Source organism: Natator depressus, chromosome 5 (genome assembly GCF_965152275.1).
Source record: "Natator depressus isolate rNatDep1 chromosome 5, rNatDep2.hap1, whole genome shotgun sequence".
NCBI lineage: Eukaryota > Metazoa > Chordata > Testudines > Cheloniidae > Natator > Natator depressus.
In genome coordinates, this window is record NC_134238.1 from 5,986,478 (window position 1) to 6,003,138 (window position 16,661).

Below are 16,661 nucleotides of genomic sequence, written 5' to 3' on the forward strand. Positions count from 1 at the left end.
TGAGTGTGTCTTAGAATCCTCTTCCTCTTTCCCTTTGCCGCCTTGTCCTGCCCATCACAGATTGTTCATCGTATGCCCTGGCCTCATAATCCAACTCAGATGTGGATGTCACTCTAGTTTTTAAACAGTTGGCGCCATTCTGCTATAGTTTTCAATTTAAACATTAACAGAAAATAACATAACTTGCCAAGTTGTTGCTTGATTCCCCCTCCCCGTCCCACCCCAAATCAGTTAATTTATCTTACAGGGTTGACTCTGAGTGGCCTTTAAAGCCATGTAAAACTGGAACCGAGACTTCCACCTAATACTACAATCTCCATCCTCTAGAGAAATTAAAAAAACACCACTTGCATTCCGTGATATTAATGAGACGCGCCCCCCCCGCAACCCTATTGTAACTGTGAAATAACGTTAAAGTTTCTCTGGCTTGTTATGAAGTATTTAAATGTCAGTGCCATTTCTGAGACCATCAGGGCAGATTTAATGGTGACCAAGGTCAACAAATGCTAACTGGGACCTCCCTTTTAGGGCCTCAAGGGACTTTTAATCGAGTCTCAGTCATGAAGTTAATTTGCAGTGTGGGCCTTTATCCTTAAATCTGCTCCTGGCAATTATTCTATACCATCCCTGTTCATGTGCTGAGGTTTCTTAACAAACTTTGGTCCCTTTAGTCAATAAAACAAACTGGTAAAATAAGGAAATCTTGGGGATTTTATTTTTAGGGATCCCCTATTTTTTTCCTTTTCCACTTGGCTTAAAGACTTAAGGAGGGTTGGATATGGTGGTTCTTAGAGCCCGTCAAAACCTCAGAGCTATGGCCAGGGGGATCATTGGAGTGCAAATGCACGCACTCCGAGCTTTGGTCCTGAGGAGTTTGGGAACCAACCCAACTTGCAGTCCTTTTTCCCCAAGAGTGCCCTAAACTTGGTAAGGTGAGAAGTGAGATGTTACTCCTTAGGGAATTCTGCACCAAAAAATTAAATATTCTGCGCACAATATTTTAAAATTCTGCATATTTGTCAAAATAACACAATATAATCATACCATTTTAAATGATTTGCTGACAAGTATTTTGAAATAAATTACCAAAATAATTGAAAATGGTGTGATTATATTGTTGTTGTTTGTGTTATTTTGATAATTAATATATGCACAACTTTGCAGAATATTAAATTTTTAATTTTTTGGTGCAGAATTCCCTCAAGAGTACCAAGGTTCTATGTGGCGCAATCTGGGTGCGGGCAGCTCGGTGGGGGGCCTGGGTCCAGGGGGGAATCTGGATGCACAGGGCTTGGTGCGGGGTTCTGGGTCCAGGGGGAATGGGACTCTGCAGGGGAGTCCAGGTGAAGGTGGTTAGGGCTCAGTGGGGAGGGCTGGGGGAGTGGAACTTAGTGGAGTGGGGGGTCAGGGTGCAGCTGGTTGGAGCTCAGTGGGGTGGGGGTCCAGATGTGGGGGGCTCCTGATGCAGAAGGTGACACTTGGCAGGGTGGAGGTTTGGGGGGCTCAGTGGGGGCTTCTGGGTGCAGGGGACTCCTGATGTGGAGGGGCTCAGTGGGGGGGATTCCGGGTGTGTGGGTGGGCTCACTGTACAAGGAGCTGCTCCCCATCTGCCCAACCCCGTGCATCCAGACCTCCCCACACCCAACAGCCCCCCCTGCTGAACCAATCCCCGCCGCCCCTCCAAGCCTCTCCCACACACACACCCATGGTGCAGAGCTTGCTGCAGCCAGAGGAAGTTTCTGGGGCTTGATCTGACCCAGCCTCAGATGGAAGGGGGAGGGGGGCCTCAATCCCTCTCCCCCCAAGCTGGGACTAACATCCCTGGGAAGCCAGAGCCTCCCGAGACCCCCCTCCCACCAGTGATTTACCTTCTCCCCCTTCTCCCCGCCCCCCAGCTGCCCAAACAGATGTGTCTGAGCTGTCCAGCTGCCAGGGAGGGGGTGAATGAGTATTGATGCAGCTTCTCTTTGCTTCCCCGATTTCTGCAAGGAAGCAAAGGGAATCTGCGGGGGGGGGGGGAAGGGGGGCATTTTTCTGCTGTGCCACAATTGCGAGGAATTTACCCAGGAGTAGATGTATAACAGGTAGCTGCAGGATTATTTTATGGTCTTTTCTCTCATATCCCTTAACATCTTGCACCCCATCTTTTATTTGTTGCCAGAAATCTCTTTCTGTGTGGTATTTAATTTAGATTATAAAGTCCTTGGGACATGGGAGTGTGTTTTTATTTGTCTGTAAAATCATCATGCACAGCGATGGCACTAAACAAATAACAAACAACTCTGATTGCCTTCTGGCAACATGTTGAAATTCTGGTAGGTTGCCCTCCTGGCGGCCCCTCTGATTTCTGAAATATTTTAATGTCCTGCACTTTTCACCCAGTCCTAGCATCAGATTTTCCTTGCACGTTTAGTGCTGACACTAATGCAGATGCCTCCAACTCATTGGGTTTCATGGGGCAAAACGTGGCATATGCGGCTTTCAATCATATGGTGAAGAGTAAATTTTTGTAAAAACAAAACTGAAAATAATCAAATATCAATATTTAGGGGATACTCTACATTATTTTATTTTCTCTGAGACCTACAAGAAACTCACAAGGAAGGAGCTGAGGGGCAGTCAAATAGATTTGATATGTTGGTTTATATAAAGAATGTAAATAATGCATACAAAAACTATACATAGTTGGATTAGATTCCTCTCCAACACTTTGTATGTTTCTTGCATTCTTAAATCTAAGATCTTTGGGGCAGAGATTGTCTTCCAGTGCATATGGACAGCAGCTAATCCATTGTGTGTGCTACCAGAATACAAATTGTAATTTTCTGTCCATCAGTGACCACCAAATTTCAGCTTGCTTGCTGCTGCTAAAGTGGTCTATCTTTAACAAACTTGGCTTCTGCAATTAAACACAGTTAAATCTTTGACAAAGAGCCTGAGGGCTGAAACAGAGTTTAAATGCAATATGTTACTGAAATTAACGCACACAACTAGGAAAAGAGCTATGAGTGAGTGATTCACTGCTGTTCTGATGTGCATAGCAACACAAATGCTTAACTGCCGAGACAAACCGCAGTGCAAGGATACTCCAGGAAATAAGCAGGATTCTGATGTCCCTTACATAACAGCCATGAGTATAACACACCCACTACGAGTTCACTTTTCATTGGGATGACAAATGTGAATTACAACTGCTTTCTTTCTGCAGAGTTTTATCCGAGTATAATCACTTGCCCAACTTAATTGAAAAATTACTTACATTTATAGCTGAATTTAAACATGTTTTTTTATTTAAATGACAGCTTTTGAAGTAGAACTATATTTTACGGAAAGTGGTTGGTTTTTATCTGTGTTTCTGTAAAGACATTTCAGAAACTCTCATCAAATTTCCGGTGGTAAGTAATATCCCATTCAGTGCAAGGTGAAATGTTTTACATCAAATCTCCTGCTGTGTAATGGCCAATCAAAGAGTATTTATAGTGGCTGAATGGATTTTTTGGCTTGGCATTCAAAATTAAACATTTTCATACATTAACATTTAATGTTTTTTGCCACTCTTCTAGTTGATTTTATGTAACCCTAGATACTCACAACTACTTGGTACTCTGAAGCTACTTGTTTATGCTGAGGATCCTGCAGACAGTAGTTTCATATTTATTGTAGTTGTGTAGACTGATTGAAATGTAGATTTGATAGCAGGCTTATCTCTGCCTTTTGATCAACATTATAGGAGTCTTGCTAGATGTCCATCAGCAAATGCATCGAATCTCCCAGTACTGGTATGACAACTTTACTCTGTGAACTGATGATGAGAAGCAAATTTTGCTAAGGAACAATACAATTTAACATTCTATGTTAAATTTTGAAAGATGATAGCTTGTTTCTCTTATCGTAGGTATCCAACAAGAAGAGTCCGTGCCAGCTACCACCTTTGGAACTGGATGGTTCTTATCTAAGTATAGCTAGACCGCAAACGTTATACAAGAACAATAAAGCATCACAGTCTGGAAGTTCAGCCCTGTTTTCAGTACCTCTGCACTGTAGAAATAATCATGCTCATGGGACCACAGCCCAGTACAACCAACAGGAGGTTCTCAATGAATGTCCAGCAGAAAATGGCTTGCACAGAAAATGTAACAATATGATGCTGTCAGCAAAGGAAAGGGGCCCATACCACACACAAATGGCTCCTGATGTGGGCCAGAGAATGAGTGAATTTCCAAACACTTGTCCTCACCAAATGAGTCATTGGGCTTCTAGGCAGCCAGGAAGCTTGGAGAACATTCAGGATAGCCAAAAGGTCAGCCATGTACCCAAAAGACATTCTGGGCCGCTTCATGAAACCTGTGATTACTCTAGGCTTTCTCGTGTTTCTGGGATGAATGACAGTGTGGACTCTGGATCAAAAGAAACAGAGCGTAGTAAAAGGCTGTCTGAGGAAAGAAGACAGCAGCTTCTGCTGCAGAAAATGGAGCTGGAAGTTGAAAAGGAACGTCTCCAGCATTTGCTTGCTAAACAGGAAGCAAAACTACTTCTGAAGCAGCAACAGCTACACAAATCCAGGCTGGATTACAATAGGTGAGTTTGTGAGGTTTACAGATAGAGGATAGTTGTTAGTGTATGACGAATTTCTGTGGTACCAAACATTTACATGGAGCATTGAGAAACACAGAGTAAGACATGCTCTGTGCCCTGAAGAACTTGGAATTTAAACTAGACAATACTATAACCACGAGACTAGACATGGGACAACAGTTAAGGTAAAGAAGAGTGTGAGGACTGTTGGTCTAGAATAAGATAGGAAAATTGGTGGAAGAAATTATCTTTGAGGGGGGACTTTAGTGGAGTAGAACAAGGAGTTCAGGGTGTAGGAACAGCATTATAGAAGGTGCCAAAACCATGAGTGGGAGAAAGAGACAGAATGAGCAGTAAGGTTAATGTGCTAGATAAAAGAAAGGAAGCAGGAAGAGGAGTAGAGGGGAATGAGAGCTGTGTGTCTATAGACTTTGAGTGCTGATGCTTTACTCAGCTGTACAGACATAAGGGAAGATGTGGTTCTTTGCTCAAGGGACTATGATGTAAATCAGATTCGGACAATACAGACACACAAAACCCCAACTGAGAGTCCAGTCTTGAATTCTGGGTGGTGTTTGATGAAAGGTTACCTGAAAAAAGTGGGTTTAAAGAGAGATTTAAACAGGGGGGTTGTTTTAAGGGAGGTAAAGAAGAGAGGCCCTAGAGAGTGAGGGGCCCCATGGAAAATAAGTGGAAAGAAGATACAAGAGAGGTTGTTGGGCTGAAGCATGGGAGGTGCTTAAGCAGTGGAAGGGTTAGTGGGGAGGAGGAAATAAGAACAGGGATGTAGACAGGTCAGAATTGTGCAGCGTCTTGAGTTGAAAATGAGATGCTTTCACTGGATGTAGAAGGTGAGAGCTTGCCCTGGAAGATATTGGTGCAAGGGTTTGACAGAGTGGTAGAGGGGAAGACAGATTTAGCAAAAACATTTTATATAAACTGGCAGTGAGGAGAGGATAGAGGAGATGTATTGAAACCACAGAAGAAGAAGTTGCCCTAGAAAGAGGAGATATAACTCAGTTGAATACAAGCATTTTAGTGGAAGGGAGAGGGAGGAATGGATGGAGTTTAGCAGTCTTGTAAAGGAAACAGCAAGAGGATTTGATGAGAGCTTTGATGTAGATATTATTTTAAAAGTGTCACTGACAAGGGGATCCCACAAGATTCTGAATTACATGACCTGCATCCCACGCATGTACTCTCTCTTTTCCCTCCAACCCCACAACTGCTTTTCAAGTTTTAAAAGGGAATATTATAGCTGAAGGAGTTTTTTGCCTGTATAAACTGTACTCTGTGAAGTAACTTTCTCTGCTGCTTCTGTATGTAATATGCAATCCAAAAATTAGTTGTATTTAGTTAGTTTTCACATGCCTATGTGATCAGAGGCAGTCACAATTGTCTGTGCGTTGATGTGACAGGGCGCTCCACTCACCACTGGGATGGCACCTCCTCCTGGTCACTCTGGGGAATAGCTTGAGGTCAATGCCCCTTCCCAAGTTTGCGCACCGTCTCTCCACCTCTCTGTCTTGGTCTGTGGCCCTCTGTCTCACTCCTTGAGACTTAGCCCTGCCTCTTTGTGACTTAGCCCTGCCTCCAGATCACCAAATGGTTTTCCCCTTCCAGGATCAGAAAGTCTTTCCTTTCAAGCAGTCCTAGGCAGTCTTCCTCGTAGTGCCACTCTCTTAATGGTTGGCAGGGGAACCCAGGTCCACCCTCTGCTCCGGGTTCTGGCTTAGGGACCCTCTAGAGAGCAATCAAGGCCTATTCGCTTCTAGACCTTAGTGCCTTTCCCTGACCCCTGTCCTACCTCCCTGGCTCCCCCCGGGTTTGCCAGCTCAAACACACCTCCCTTCTCTCAGGGAATGACTGCAGACTCTCCCAGCAGCCCCCACTATTTCCTGTCTTTATAGTCCCAGCCCAGATCATTCCTCCTCAGCTGGGCTCCCTCACTCAGTCTTGGGTTTACCTGGCCACCTGATTCAACCTCATCTGTGGCCTGTTGGGTTAATTAGCCACCTTTCCCATCTGCATTAACCCTTTCCAGGTAAGTGTGGGGTAAACATCTGATCACAGTTGGAAATGACTGAGGTCACAAAGGATTATAACTTCAGGTGAGAAGTAAGTAGGAACAGATGTATTCTTAAGAACATAAGAAAAGCCATACAGGGTCAGACCAATGGTCTATCTAGCCAGGTATGCTGTCTTCCAATAGTGGCCAATGCCAGGTTCTTCAGAGAGAATGAACAGAACAGGGAATCAAGTGATCCATTCCTTGTCACCCATTCACAGCTCCTGGCAAACAGAGAATAGGGACACTTCAGACATGGTTTTGCATTCCTGCCCATCCTGGCTAATAGCCATTAGCTATCCTCCATGAACTTATCTAGTTCTTTTTTGAACCCTGTGATAGTCTTGGCCTTCACAACATTCTCTTGCAAAGAGTTCCATAGGTTGACTGCTTTGTGTGAAGAAATATATCCTTTTGTTTTGTTTTAAACCTGCTGCCTATTATTTTCATTTGGTCACCCCGGCTCTTGTGTTATCAGAAGGAGTAAATAACATTTCCTTATTCACTTTCTCCACACTGGTCATGATTTTATAGTCCTCTAACATATCTCCTCTTTGTCACTTCTTTTCCAAGCTGAAAAGTCCCAGTCTTATTAATCTCTCCTCATATGGAAGCTGTTCCATACCCCAAATCGTTTGTATTGCCCTTTTCTGTACCTTTTCCAATTCCAATATATCTTTTTTGAAATGGGGCAACCACATCTGCATGTAGTATTCAAGATGTGGGCGTTACCATGGATTTATATAGAGGCAATATGATATTTTCTGTCTTCTTATCATCCCTTCCCTAATGATTCCCAACATTCTGTTCGCTTTTTTGACTGCAGCTGCTCACTGAGTGGATGTTTTCAGAGAACTATCCACAATGACTCCAAGATCTCTTTCTTGAGTGGTAACAGCTAATTTACACCCTATCATTTTATATGTGTAGTTGGGATTATATTTTCCGGTCTCCATTACTTTTCATTTATCAACATTGAGTTTCATCTGCCATTTTGTTGCCCAGTCACCCAGTTTTGTGAGATCCCTTTGTAACTCTTCGCAGTCTGCTTTGGACTTAACTATCTTGAGTAGTTTTGTATCATCTGCAAATTTTGCCACCTCACTGTTTACCCATTTTTCCAGATCATTTATGAATATGTTGAACAGGACTGGTCCCAGTACAGACCCCTGGGAGACACCATTATTTACCTCTCTCCATTCTGAAAACTGACCATTTAATCTTCAAATATCCTGTTTCTATGCATATATCCTACTAATAAAAAGTAAGTAGAATATAAAGGACACATAGGCAGAGTTGCTTTTAAAATGAATATTTTCAGAGTCTTCTGAGAGGCATTGGCTGCCCAACAAAAGGACTCTTGAATATCTCTGTAATGGTGTCATTCTTGTTACTATAATTGCACCTATTTAAACCAGTTTCTCTGAAAAGATTTCAAGTTTGGCAAAGCTGTAGTTTCTAGAAAAAAGTACAGAGGAGCGTCCATAAATGAATAGCCTGAGTCTTGAAAATATTTTCCATTACCTCTTCCCAGAGGTGCAGATGCTTGTACATTTGCCATCTCATCTTCAAATAAGGCACCTACACCGTAGCAATCTGAATGTAAGAGGTTCTCTTGCAATCTCTTTAGAGTTAAATGCAATTGAACTATCTACATCAAATATCTGCACATGCCTAATATTTACAGGTATCCTTCTCAAATGTCACCTTTCCTGTTTTAGTTTTAGCTTTGTGATTCTCCTCTTTGGTCTACTTGCTAACCACAGAATTACTTCTAAGGTCTGCAGATGACAAAGATTTGTTTACTTAATCATTCAAATACACCTTGCTAAATTGTCAGGAAGACTCACTAAGGAAGGAACTTTATCTATTCACTAATCTTTTACTATCACGAGGATAGTAAAAGACAGATAAACAAAACCAGCTAATGTTAATTTATTTGGCTGTCCCTCTCTCTCAATGGGTAGAATTGTGCAGTGCTGGATTAGGCCCATTCTGAGGTGCTAGATGTGTCGTCGTTTAAATGAGAAGTAAAAAAAGGTCCTGACCACTTGTACTAGTTAGTGGCTCTTAAAATGCCTATATATCTTTTTGCAAGGGCAGGCATTAGCCCTTTTTCATGGCCAAATTCTAACATAATTGCATTCTGTCTCCGTAAATTCCCTCCTGCCGTTTCAAATGGGCACAGTATTCTTCAATCCCATGTGCTCTGCTTGTATAATGGCTGTCACTTTTCACACCAGAGGTGACTGCATTTCAATGGTGGGGGAAATGACTCTGTAGCAAGGCAGGGCACTCACCAGTGTGGTGCCTCCTGCTGGTCCATCTGGGAATTAGCTCATCTGGCTCCGGAACGCCCTCTATGGGCCGGTGTCTCACCATCTGTTACCTGCCCCTGTTGTCTCCTCCACCTCTGGCCCCGTGTCCCTCCTGGACCCCGGTGCCCCTTACCTTGGGATGCTGCCCCACCGTAGTGTCCCCACACTCTGGGTCTTCCCTCCCAGGAGACTCCCAACTCCCTTGCCTCAGTGGCTACTGCCAGTCATCTAGCCCCTTCTCTTAGGGGCAAACTTCAGTCTGTAATGGCCACTCATCACTGGCAAGGGGGTCGGACCTGCTGCTTTTTTTTGCCCTGGCTGCCTCCCTGCAGCCCTAGTACCTCCTCAGGCCTTTGCCGCAAAGCCTCAGCCTGGGAGGTCGCTAGGCCAGAGCTCCCCAGCTCAGCCTGCCTTTTCCTGGTACTGCTCTATCCAAGGTATCCCTGTCTCTACCAAGCAGCCAAGTCCTTCCTTTTCCCCAGGAACCCTTCTTATACTGGCCTAGTCGGGCCCTGATTGGCTGCCTCAAGCCCGCTTATGCTTGTCTCCCTGGGGCAGCTGTTTTTTTAATCCCTTCCAAACTGGAGTGGGGTGACTGCCCTGCTACAGACTCCTCTAGGTATGTTTAATTACACTTCAGGGCAGCCCAAAATTACACTAGCTTGAGGTGCAGAATTGGCCATCTTCAGTCCTGGCTCAGTGACAGGTTTAAGGTCCTTTCAGTTACTATCCATGAGGGCCAGAAATTGGATCTTTATTATAATAGAAAGGGAAACTTTCCTGCATGCTATTTTCTCTCTTTATTTGAACAGAGGAGGGGATACTCCGATAAAGAGGGAACATCATCTGTTGAGACCTACGGTTGCCTGGGACTGCATCACCATATTAAAGATGGAGAACAGCTGCAATCTCCTATATTTTATGCAGTTTTCATGCCGCCCTTGAGCTCTTGCCAGGTGCTAGGGCATCCCTTGGTGTGGCGAAGCATGAATATTTCTCATAGTTTTTCTCATATTTCTCAAGAGATCAAGTGCTTTGAAATCAGTAGAATTAAACAATTTTTTGTCAACCACAACCCTCAGAAACAAAGGCAGCAGGTGGAAGCTGTTTCCCCAAAACTGAGAGGTGTAAGAGAGAAAATGGAGAGGTTTTGTGAAAGCTTCTCTGTATAAAGTGCTCTGATCAGAGTTCACCCTTTTGTGTGTGTTGGGGGTGAAGGTGGCTGCAGGTACAATAGCTTCCCCAGGATGTAAAGCTAACTAACTCCACATTTCCAGATTTAAGGGCCAAGTTTTTGATTCAGACGTGGTCACTGATGAAGCACCAGGCGGGCCAGGAGGACCAACCCTTATGATGAATGGCACTGGCATGGGGCTAAGGTAATCTCTCTTATTTTCTTTTAACCGTTAGCAAGTACTTCTAAGTGTTGGTGTATTTTCTTCATTCTCAAAAAGATGTTATTGGCTGCCAAGTGCATATTTTTGGTCTGTATTTCTATTTGAGTTGGGTTAAATGCTGCTAACCAGGAAAGACCTCATGAAATAGTCTAGATTGGTCTCTAGCAAATGTATTCATAACAAAAAGAAAGGATGGTCTTGTGGTTAAAGCACTTGACAGAGACTCGGGAGAGCTGGCGTCAGTTCTCTGCTCTGTTGCAGACTTTGTGTGTGACCTTGGCTCATGCAGGCCAGACTCTGGAACCCTCCTCCATCAAAGGGTCCCAGAGCCTGTATGTCTACACTGCAGTTTTATAGTCCTGCAGCCCAAGCTAGCTGACACAGGCCATCCAGGCGTGTTTTAATGCAGTGTAGATATACCCTGAGTCTCTCTGTGCCTCAGTTCCTCATCTTTATAATAGCAATAATGCTATCCTTTGTTGTCTTGTCTTTTTAGATTGTAAGCTGTTCAGGCCAAGGACTGTCTTACTAGGCGTTTGTACAGTGCCTAGCACAATGGGACCTTGATCTCAATTGGGGCCTCTAAACAGTATTGGAATTCATATAATTAATAATTGTCTGATCTGGCAGTCCTTACTCATGCAAAATTCCCAATGAAGTCATGCTAACTTTCATGTTTTCTGAGGTCAGTTGGGAGTTCTCTGAGTGCGTGGTAGATAGCTGTGGCATTTCCCAGTGACTGGAGGAAGTCTACAAGTGCACATGTGGTCGATCTCCATCTTAATGGCACTTCTGGATCACCTGTCCTCAGTCCCATTTGGAGCATGAAAATCTCTTTTGCTTCTAAAACCCTTCCCGGATACAATTCCCCTTTCTGGCCTCTGACCTGACTGACAGTGCAGTCTCCTGCCAGAGGTTAGTCAGTTTGGCATTATATATCTTTTGGCGCTGAGGCGTTGGTCAAAGGCTTTGTGTAAGACCTCTTCTCAGCAAACAGGAAGGAGAGAATAAAAAAGTATACAGGCCTCTCAGTGCCAAAGAAAACCTTTCTCACTCTTTAGGGTGCTCAAGCAAACGGCTAGACAAGAACTCTAGGTGTCAGAAGTGGCTTCCTGGGTCAGTCCTCTCCTCCTACCTCCACACATTGACTGGACATGGTAGAATAATAAGGGTAGATGCAGGCTCAGCAGTGTGTTGGCTCATCACAAGCCAACCCTGCAGTCTCTGACCCAATAAATGCTCTTCTCATCCCTGCAAATCATGAACAGCAAGCAGCAGAACTCAAGTAAATGTGTGCACCCAGGAAGGCAGCACTTGCTGCTGGACCAGAAATTGCAGGTGTGCCTTCTGTGGTTCTAATCTCTCCTCCGCCCCCGCTCCCCCAAGCTTACCAACCTTGGGTTAGGTGTTTTTTGTTTTGCTGCCTGGTGAATGGTATTCATTTCCTTCTGTATTTTCTTTTCTTCAGTCTTGGTTGGGGATGGGATGGTAGAGGAATAATTGGGCCTACAAATTTACACTAATTGTGAGCTCCACAGTGAGAAGTGAGTGAAAGTTCATAAAACGTCGCAATAAACTGTCATAAATGTTAATGGGAAAAGGTGAAAAAAGAGAGAGGCTGAATTAGCCCAAACAAAAAATCCCACTGATATAATTCAAGGACTGTGTAAACAAGGATACTGTAAGACTGGAAATCAATGAACCAAAATTGGTGTGTTGGAAATTAGCCATAATTGGTTGACAAAATAACGTGGGGATGGGCTATTCCACCCCCACTCTCTTCTGAGGTCCTTCTAAGAAGACGACTTTGTGGGCAGAACTGGTTCCTGCAATGCTGGCTGCCTGAAAGAACAGGAAGGAGCGAACTTCACCATCATGGCTGCCACCCCCACTGTCTCTTAGGATCCTGGTCCTCCTTCATCCTAATTGAGAGAAATGTCCTGACCAGATCAGTCCAGAAAGAAAGGGACCCCGATGACATCCACTGGCTTTAGTTGCATGCTGACCACCACTTGGGATGTGAAACTTTGTCATATATACTCCCTCCCAGTTTGTCCTTTTCCTTCCCCACTTTATTTCTTTTTTCCTATCCCTCTCTTTTTGTTTTCTATTTAATAAGAGTCTGGCCAAGACTGTATATTTTGTAACACCGCTGTATCTCTGTGACAGGAAAGAGGCTGCTAAAAAGAATGCCCTAAACAGCTCAATGTTGGTACAAGTTTGCCAGGTCTTGGAGTGGCTAATAAGACCACGGGCTATGCTTGTGTTTTTCCAGCAGTGAGGTTGCAAGTGACATTCAACACCAGGGACAGTTGCTGTATTTTCTATCTTTGCTGTTCTTTTCTTTCCCCTTTGTTTGCCTTGTTATGCTTTCTGGGAAATAGGGTTGGACTTGTACAACAGCAGCAACAACAATAACGCCAGTGTATCCAACTAACTACTTCTCATTTACCCAAAAGGACAGTTATTCCTATCTTTAATGCCCTCTAAGAGATCATCAGGCAAGGGTTTTTTTTCCTTCGAAAGATCCTCTCCTGCTACATGGAATGAGGATGTTGTTAAAATGAAAGCCTTACTTAATACCTTGCATTTCATATACTTTAACTGTTTTTCCTTCTTTCTGTATCTTTAATAAAAAGTTAAAAAGGCTGTTTAATAGTGTGTTTGCCATGGTACTAAGCAATCTGAGGTCTGTGTCTACCAAACCCTGAACCTTGTTTACCACTGTTTAATGTTGGACAGCGACAGGGTCATGTCAATACCTTCAACTCTTTTGACTCGTGTATTCCATTTAAATTAATACAACAGTGGGGTGTGATATCTTCCTCATGGACTTGCTAGTTTGTTCTTTCGCCTATATGAGTTACTGATTATCCAGTAAAAACAGCAAGGAGTCCTTGTGGCACTTTAGAGACTAACAAATCTCATTAGACTGACCTCACACTTGGTAAAGCAACTCCCATCCTTTCATGTATTTATACCTGCTCCTTTATTTTCCACTCCATGTATCTGATGAAGTGGATTGTAGCCCACGAAAGCTTATGCCCAAATAAAGTTGCTAGTCTCTAAGGTGCCACAAGGACTCCTCGTTGTTTTTGCTGATACAGACTAACACGGCTACCACTCTGAAATTTACTTGGGCATAAGCTTTCCTGATTATCCAATCACCTTTGTGTTAACAAGTAGTGGAGTCTATTGTATTTTAAACTTAGGTTACCACCAGAGCTGAGAAGGAGAGTCCTAAAAGTGATCCTCATTTATTTTTTCCTGTTTTACAAAACCATGTGATTCCATGATCACTGTAGCAAAGGAGATTCAGAAAATAGATCTAATTAAATATATTATAGGATTGCACTCTGTTGAGGAGAAATGTAACCTAGAACATCTACAAGTCTTTTTGCAATAGGTTGCCAAAACCTACAAAAGTCTACTTAATATAGGAGGGAAATGAAGAAAAACTGCATTGTTTAGAAAATGAGTTCCAGATTTTATAAGGCTTCTTCCCTTTCTCTCTCTCTCTCTCATTCCCTTGATTAAACCCACAGTAATTTTTCAAAGTTAATATGCATTTCTGCAGTCCCAAGTCACAACGCCAGCTGGTTCCAAAGTTTGGCAGCAAGGCATCTGAAAGTTTGTTTCTTGTACTCAGTCTTCAGTTTTGCAAAGGTTACCAGATGAATGCTCCCTAAATAATTTAATCTAATGCAAGGCTGGAAGAGGCTATGAAGACAAGTCCATTTGTCTCCTTTATGCATTTGAATGTAGAAGTGATTTTTTTTTCAATCTCAGAAAAGGGTGCGCGTGAGTGTGGCTGGAATGGGAGGCGGGAACTGTTCTCTTCTAAGCAATCTGAAAGTTGTAGTGAAATGCCAAAGGCTTTTTGCTGTAGAAAATATTAAGAATCATGATGGAAAACCAACCCTGTTTACCTTCCAGTTTGGATGAGCTTCTCAAGGGAACCTCCCCAAAAAGTAATTTTAATTTTCAAATAAGCAAAGCTCACTTTAAAATTCTCTTGGTATTTTTAAAAAAAATTGCCAAAAGTATTTAAAATATTAAACTTGCTCGAGTGAGACCTTGAAATTTACAAGTAAAATAAATAATACAATCAAGAACTGAAAAACATAGATTTTTATAATTAACAGCTCATTTTGAGTTAATTATCTACAATTACCAAAATCTAATTGCAATTTATTCTGTATTATCTGTGGAGAGAATCGTAGGCAAGGGAATCTGCATCATTGGCATTCATAGGATGGGTACAAATAATGGACGAGCCCTTAATGGAAAAACAAAAGCAAATAGGAGCATGCAGCTGTGCCAAGCTAGCGAAAGGTAATTGTAGTCAGAAATGAGGTATGTACTTTAAAGGCATCTTGTCATCTCCTGTAGAGCATAATTTTTTACCTACTTGAAGAAAAAATTTCAAGAGCAAATACAGAGCAGTTTGATTTCTGTCTGAGCTATTCATGGCTATCAGTCTGTTTGTGGAAGGGGAAACTTTGACTCTGGGGAGCACTTTAAATATACCAAACTTTTGAATGTGTGTTTCATTTCCTCTACCATAAGTACCCTTTATAGTTTAACTAATTATCAAAGCCTTTCAACAAATGTTGCCCATCTCTGCCTGCTTGGATCGTCCTGATGCGAATTTGTAATGCTGAATTTGTCACTTCACTGTCAGGTGTAAACAGAAGGAGGGACTTGTTTGGGAGGAATGCTCTTTTCCTGATACACAGATTGGCCATCTCTAGGCAGCTGAAGAATCTGCAGTTGCAGGATTTCCAGTTCTCCCAGGCACAGCCATGGGAGCAGGGGTTTATTGGGGATAGTTTAAACTAGCTTGGTGTGCACCTGGGTGAGTCCAGGACAGATCTTCAGCAAGAGATGTATAACATCTAAAATTAGAGGCAAGTTCTGTTTGTAGAATTTCTTTTCAAGTCTTCCCCAGGGTGTAAGATGCTTTAAAATATTCAAAAATAAAAGCATAACCTTCTGTATTTGATTAGCTTAAAACAGCTTTTAAAAACACATTCCCTATCTCTCAGGTGCTGATGCCTGGTACATGCTCAAGTACCCACTCCCTGCTCATTCAGGAGGATCAGTTGACATGGCACCTGCTTTTGTGCATACTCCTGATAACTGCATCAGGAAGAGTGGAATTTTAAAACAATCCACTACTTTCCCCTTTGTTTAATCTTACTTTTGAATATGAATATAGTACACCAGGGAAATGAGGGCTGTCTAATAGCTCTGACTAGAGCCAGGTATAGTTCAGTGAGATGCTGTGCAAGGACCCCTCCTTTTAACTTTCTGCGTGCTTAAATTCTAACCTATAGCATTCCTTGCTGTTGCATCGCTTCATCCCTTCAGCATCTCTGTCAATGCACCTTGTTCCTTTCTTACCTATAGCACCCTCTGTTAATCCATTGCTGGGTCCTCACACAATTCTGCCAGCCTACCTCAACCCTCACCTGAACATGTTTTCATGTAGGAACATTTGAGAAAATTAGTATCAAATATGTTTGTTATATAGAGGCACGCTTTGAATGGACAGTACCTGTTACAGGATTTTTTTCCTTCAGTACTAGAGATTTTCCAGATGTAATTTGTAGCCACTTATGTCATCAAACACTTTTCTCATTTGTGTGTGTGGATCTATCTCACCCTTGTGTGTTTTTCCCTCTTATATTTTTAGTTAGCTGGAAATATCAAACACAGAATTTAATAGCACTTTCCCTCTATTGAAATGTTCGTTGTTATGGTGATAGTTCTAGGAGGGAACACTCTCAAGGGTCTTTTAGAAAATTTTATGTTTACGGTATAACTTTTTTATTATTTTATGAGAGAAGGTGACAGTTATCTTTGCTCCTTGTTAAATACATATTATTGACTCTATTTTTTTTAGGATTGTTTGAATTGTTATGTATCTTATGCTAGCTATGCCGATGTGTCCAAATATTCAAGACAATTAAATATAAATGCAAAAGAATGACTTGGCAGGCATGTGATTTCACACACTCTTTGTTTAAAAAAAAAAATCAATCCTCACAATTATGCAAATGGACTTCTGTCCTAACCTGCAGCACCCCAGCATTTCCAGTCCTTGAGGACTCCATCACATACAGCTTTGCCAGTGCATTTCAGTAGCAAACGGCAGCACCCCTGTTATTTCACACCTGGGGCCATCTGTCAATTCTCCTCAATCACGACATGCATCACCTCCTGCTATTCCAGTCTGGAGTCTCTAGAGAAGAAACTGCCAGTCGTGCCAGAATGTGCAGTATTTCACTAAGACCACCA

At 42.6% G+C, this 16,661-nt stretch overlaps 1 protein-coding gene across 4 annotated transcripts in view; it reads left to right on the top strand.

The window, feature by feature from the left end:
* KIAA1328 (KIAA1328 ortholog) overlaps positions 1-16,661 on the top strand; it is a 269,075-nt gene that overhangs the window by 178,831 nt on the left and 73,583 nt on the right. For 3 of the 4 annotated variants that reach the window (XM_074952292.1, XM_074952291.1, XM_074952289.1), the window contains 2 exons: positions 3,896-4,578; positions 10,239-10,340. In XM_074952292.1, coding sequence (XP_074808393.1) covers positions 3,896-4,578; positions 10,239-10,340 — 785 coding nt within the window. The remainder of the gene's footprint in view (positions 1-3,895; positions 4,579-10,238; positions 10,341-16,661) is intronic. The other variant, XM_074952290.1, reaches the window with a different exon arrangement.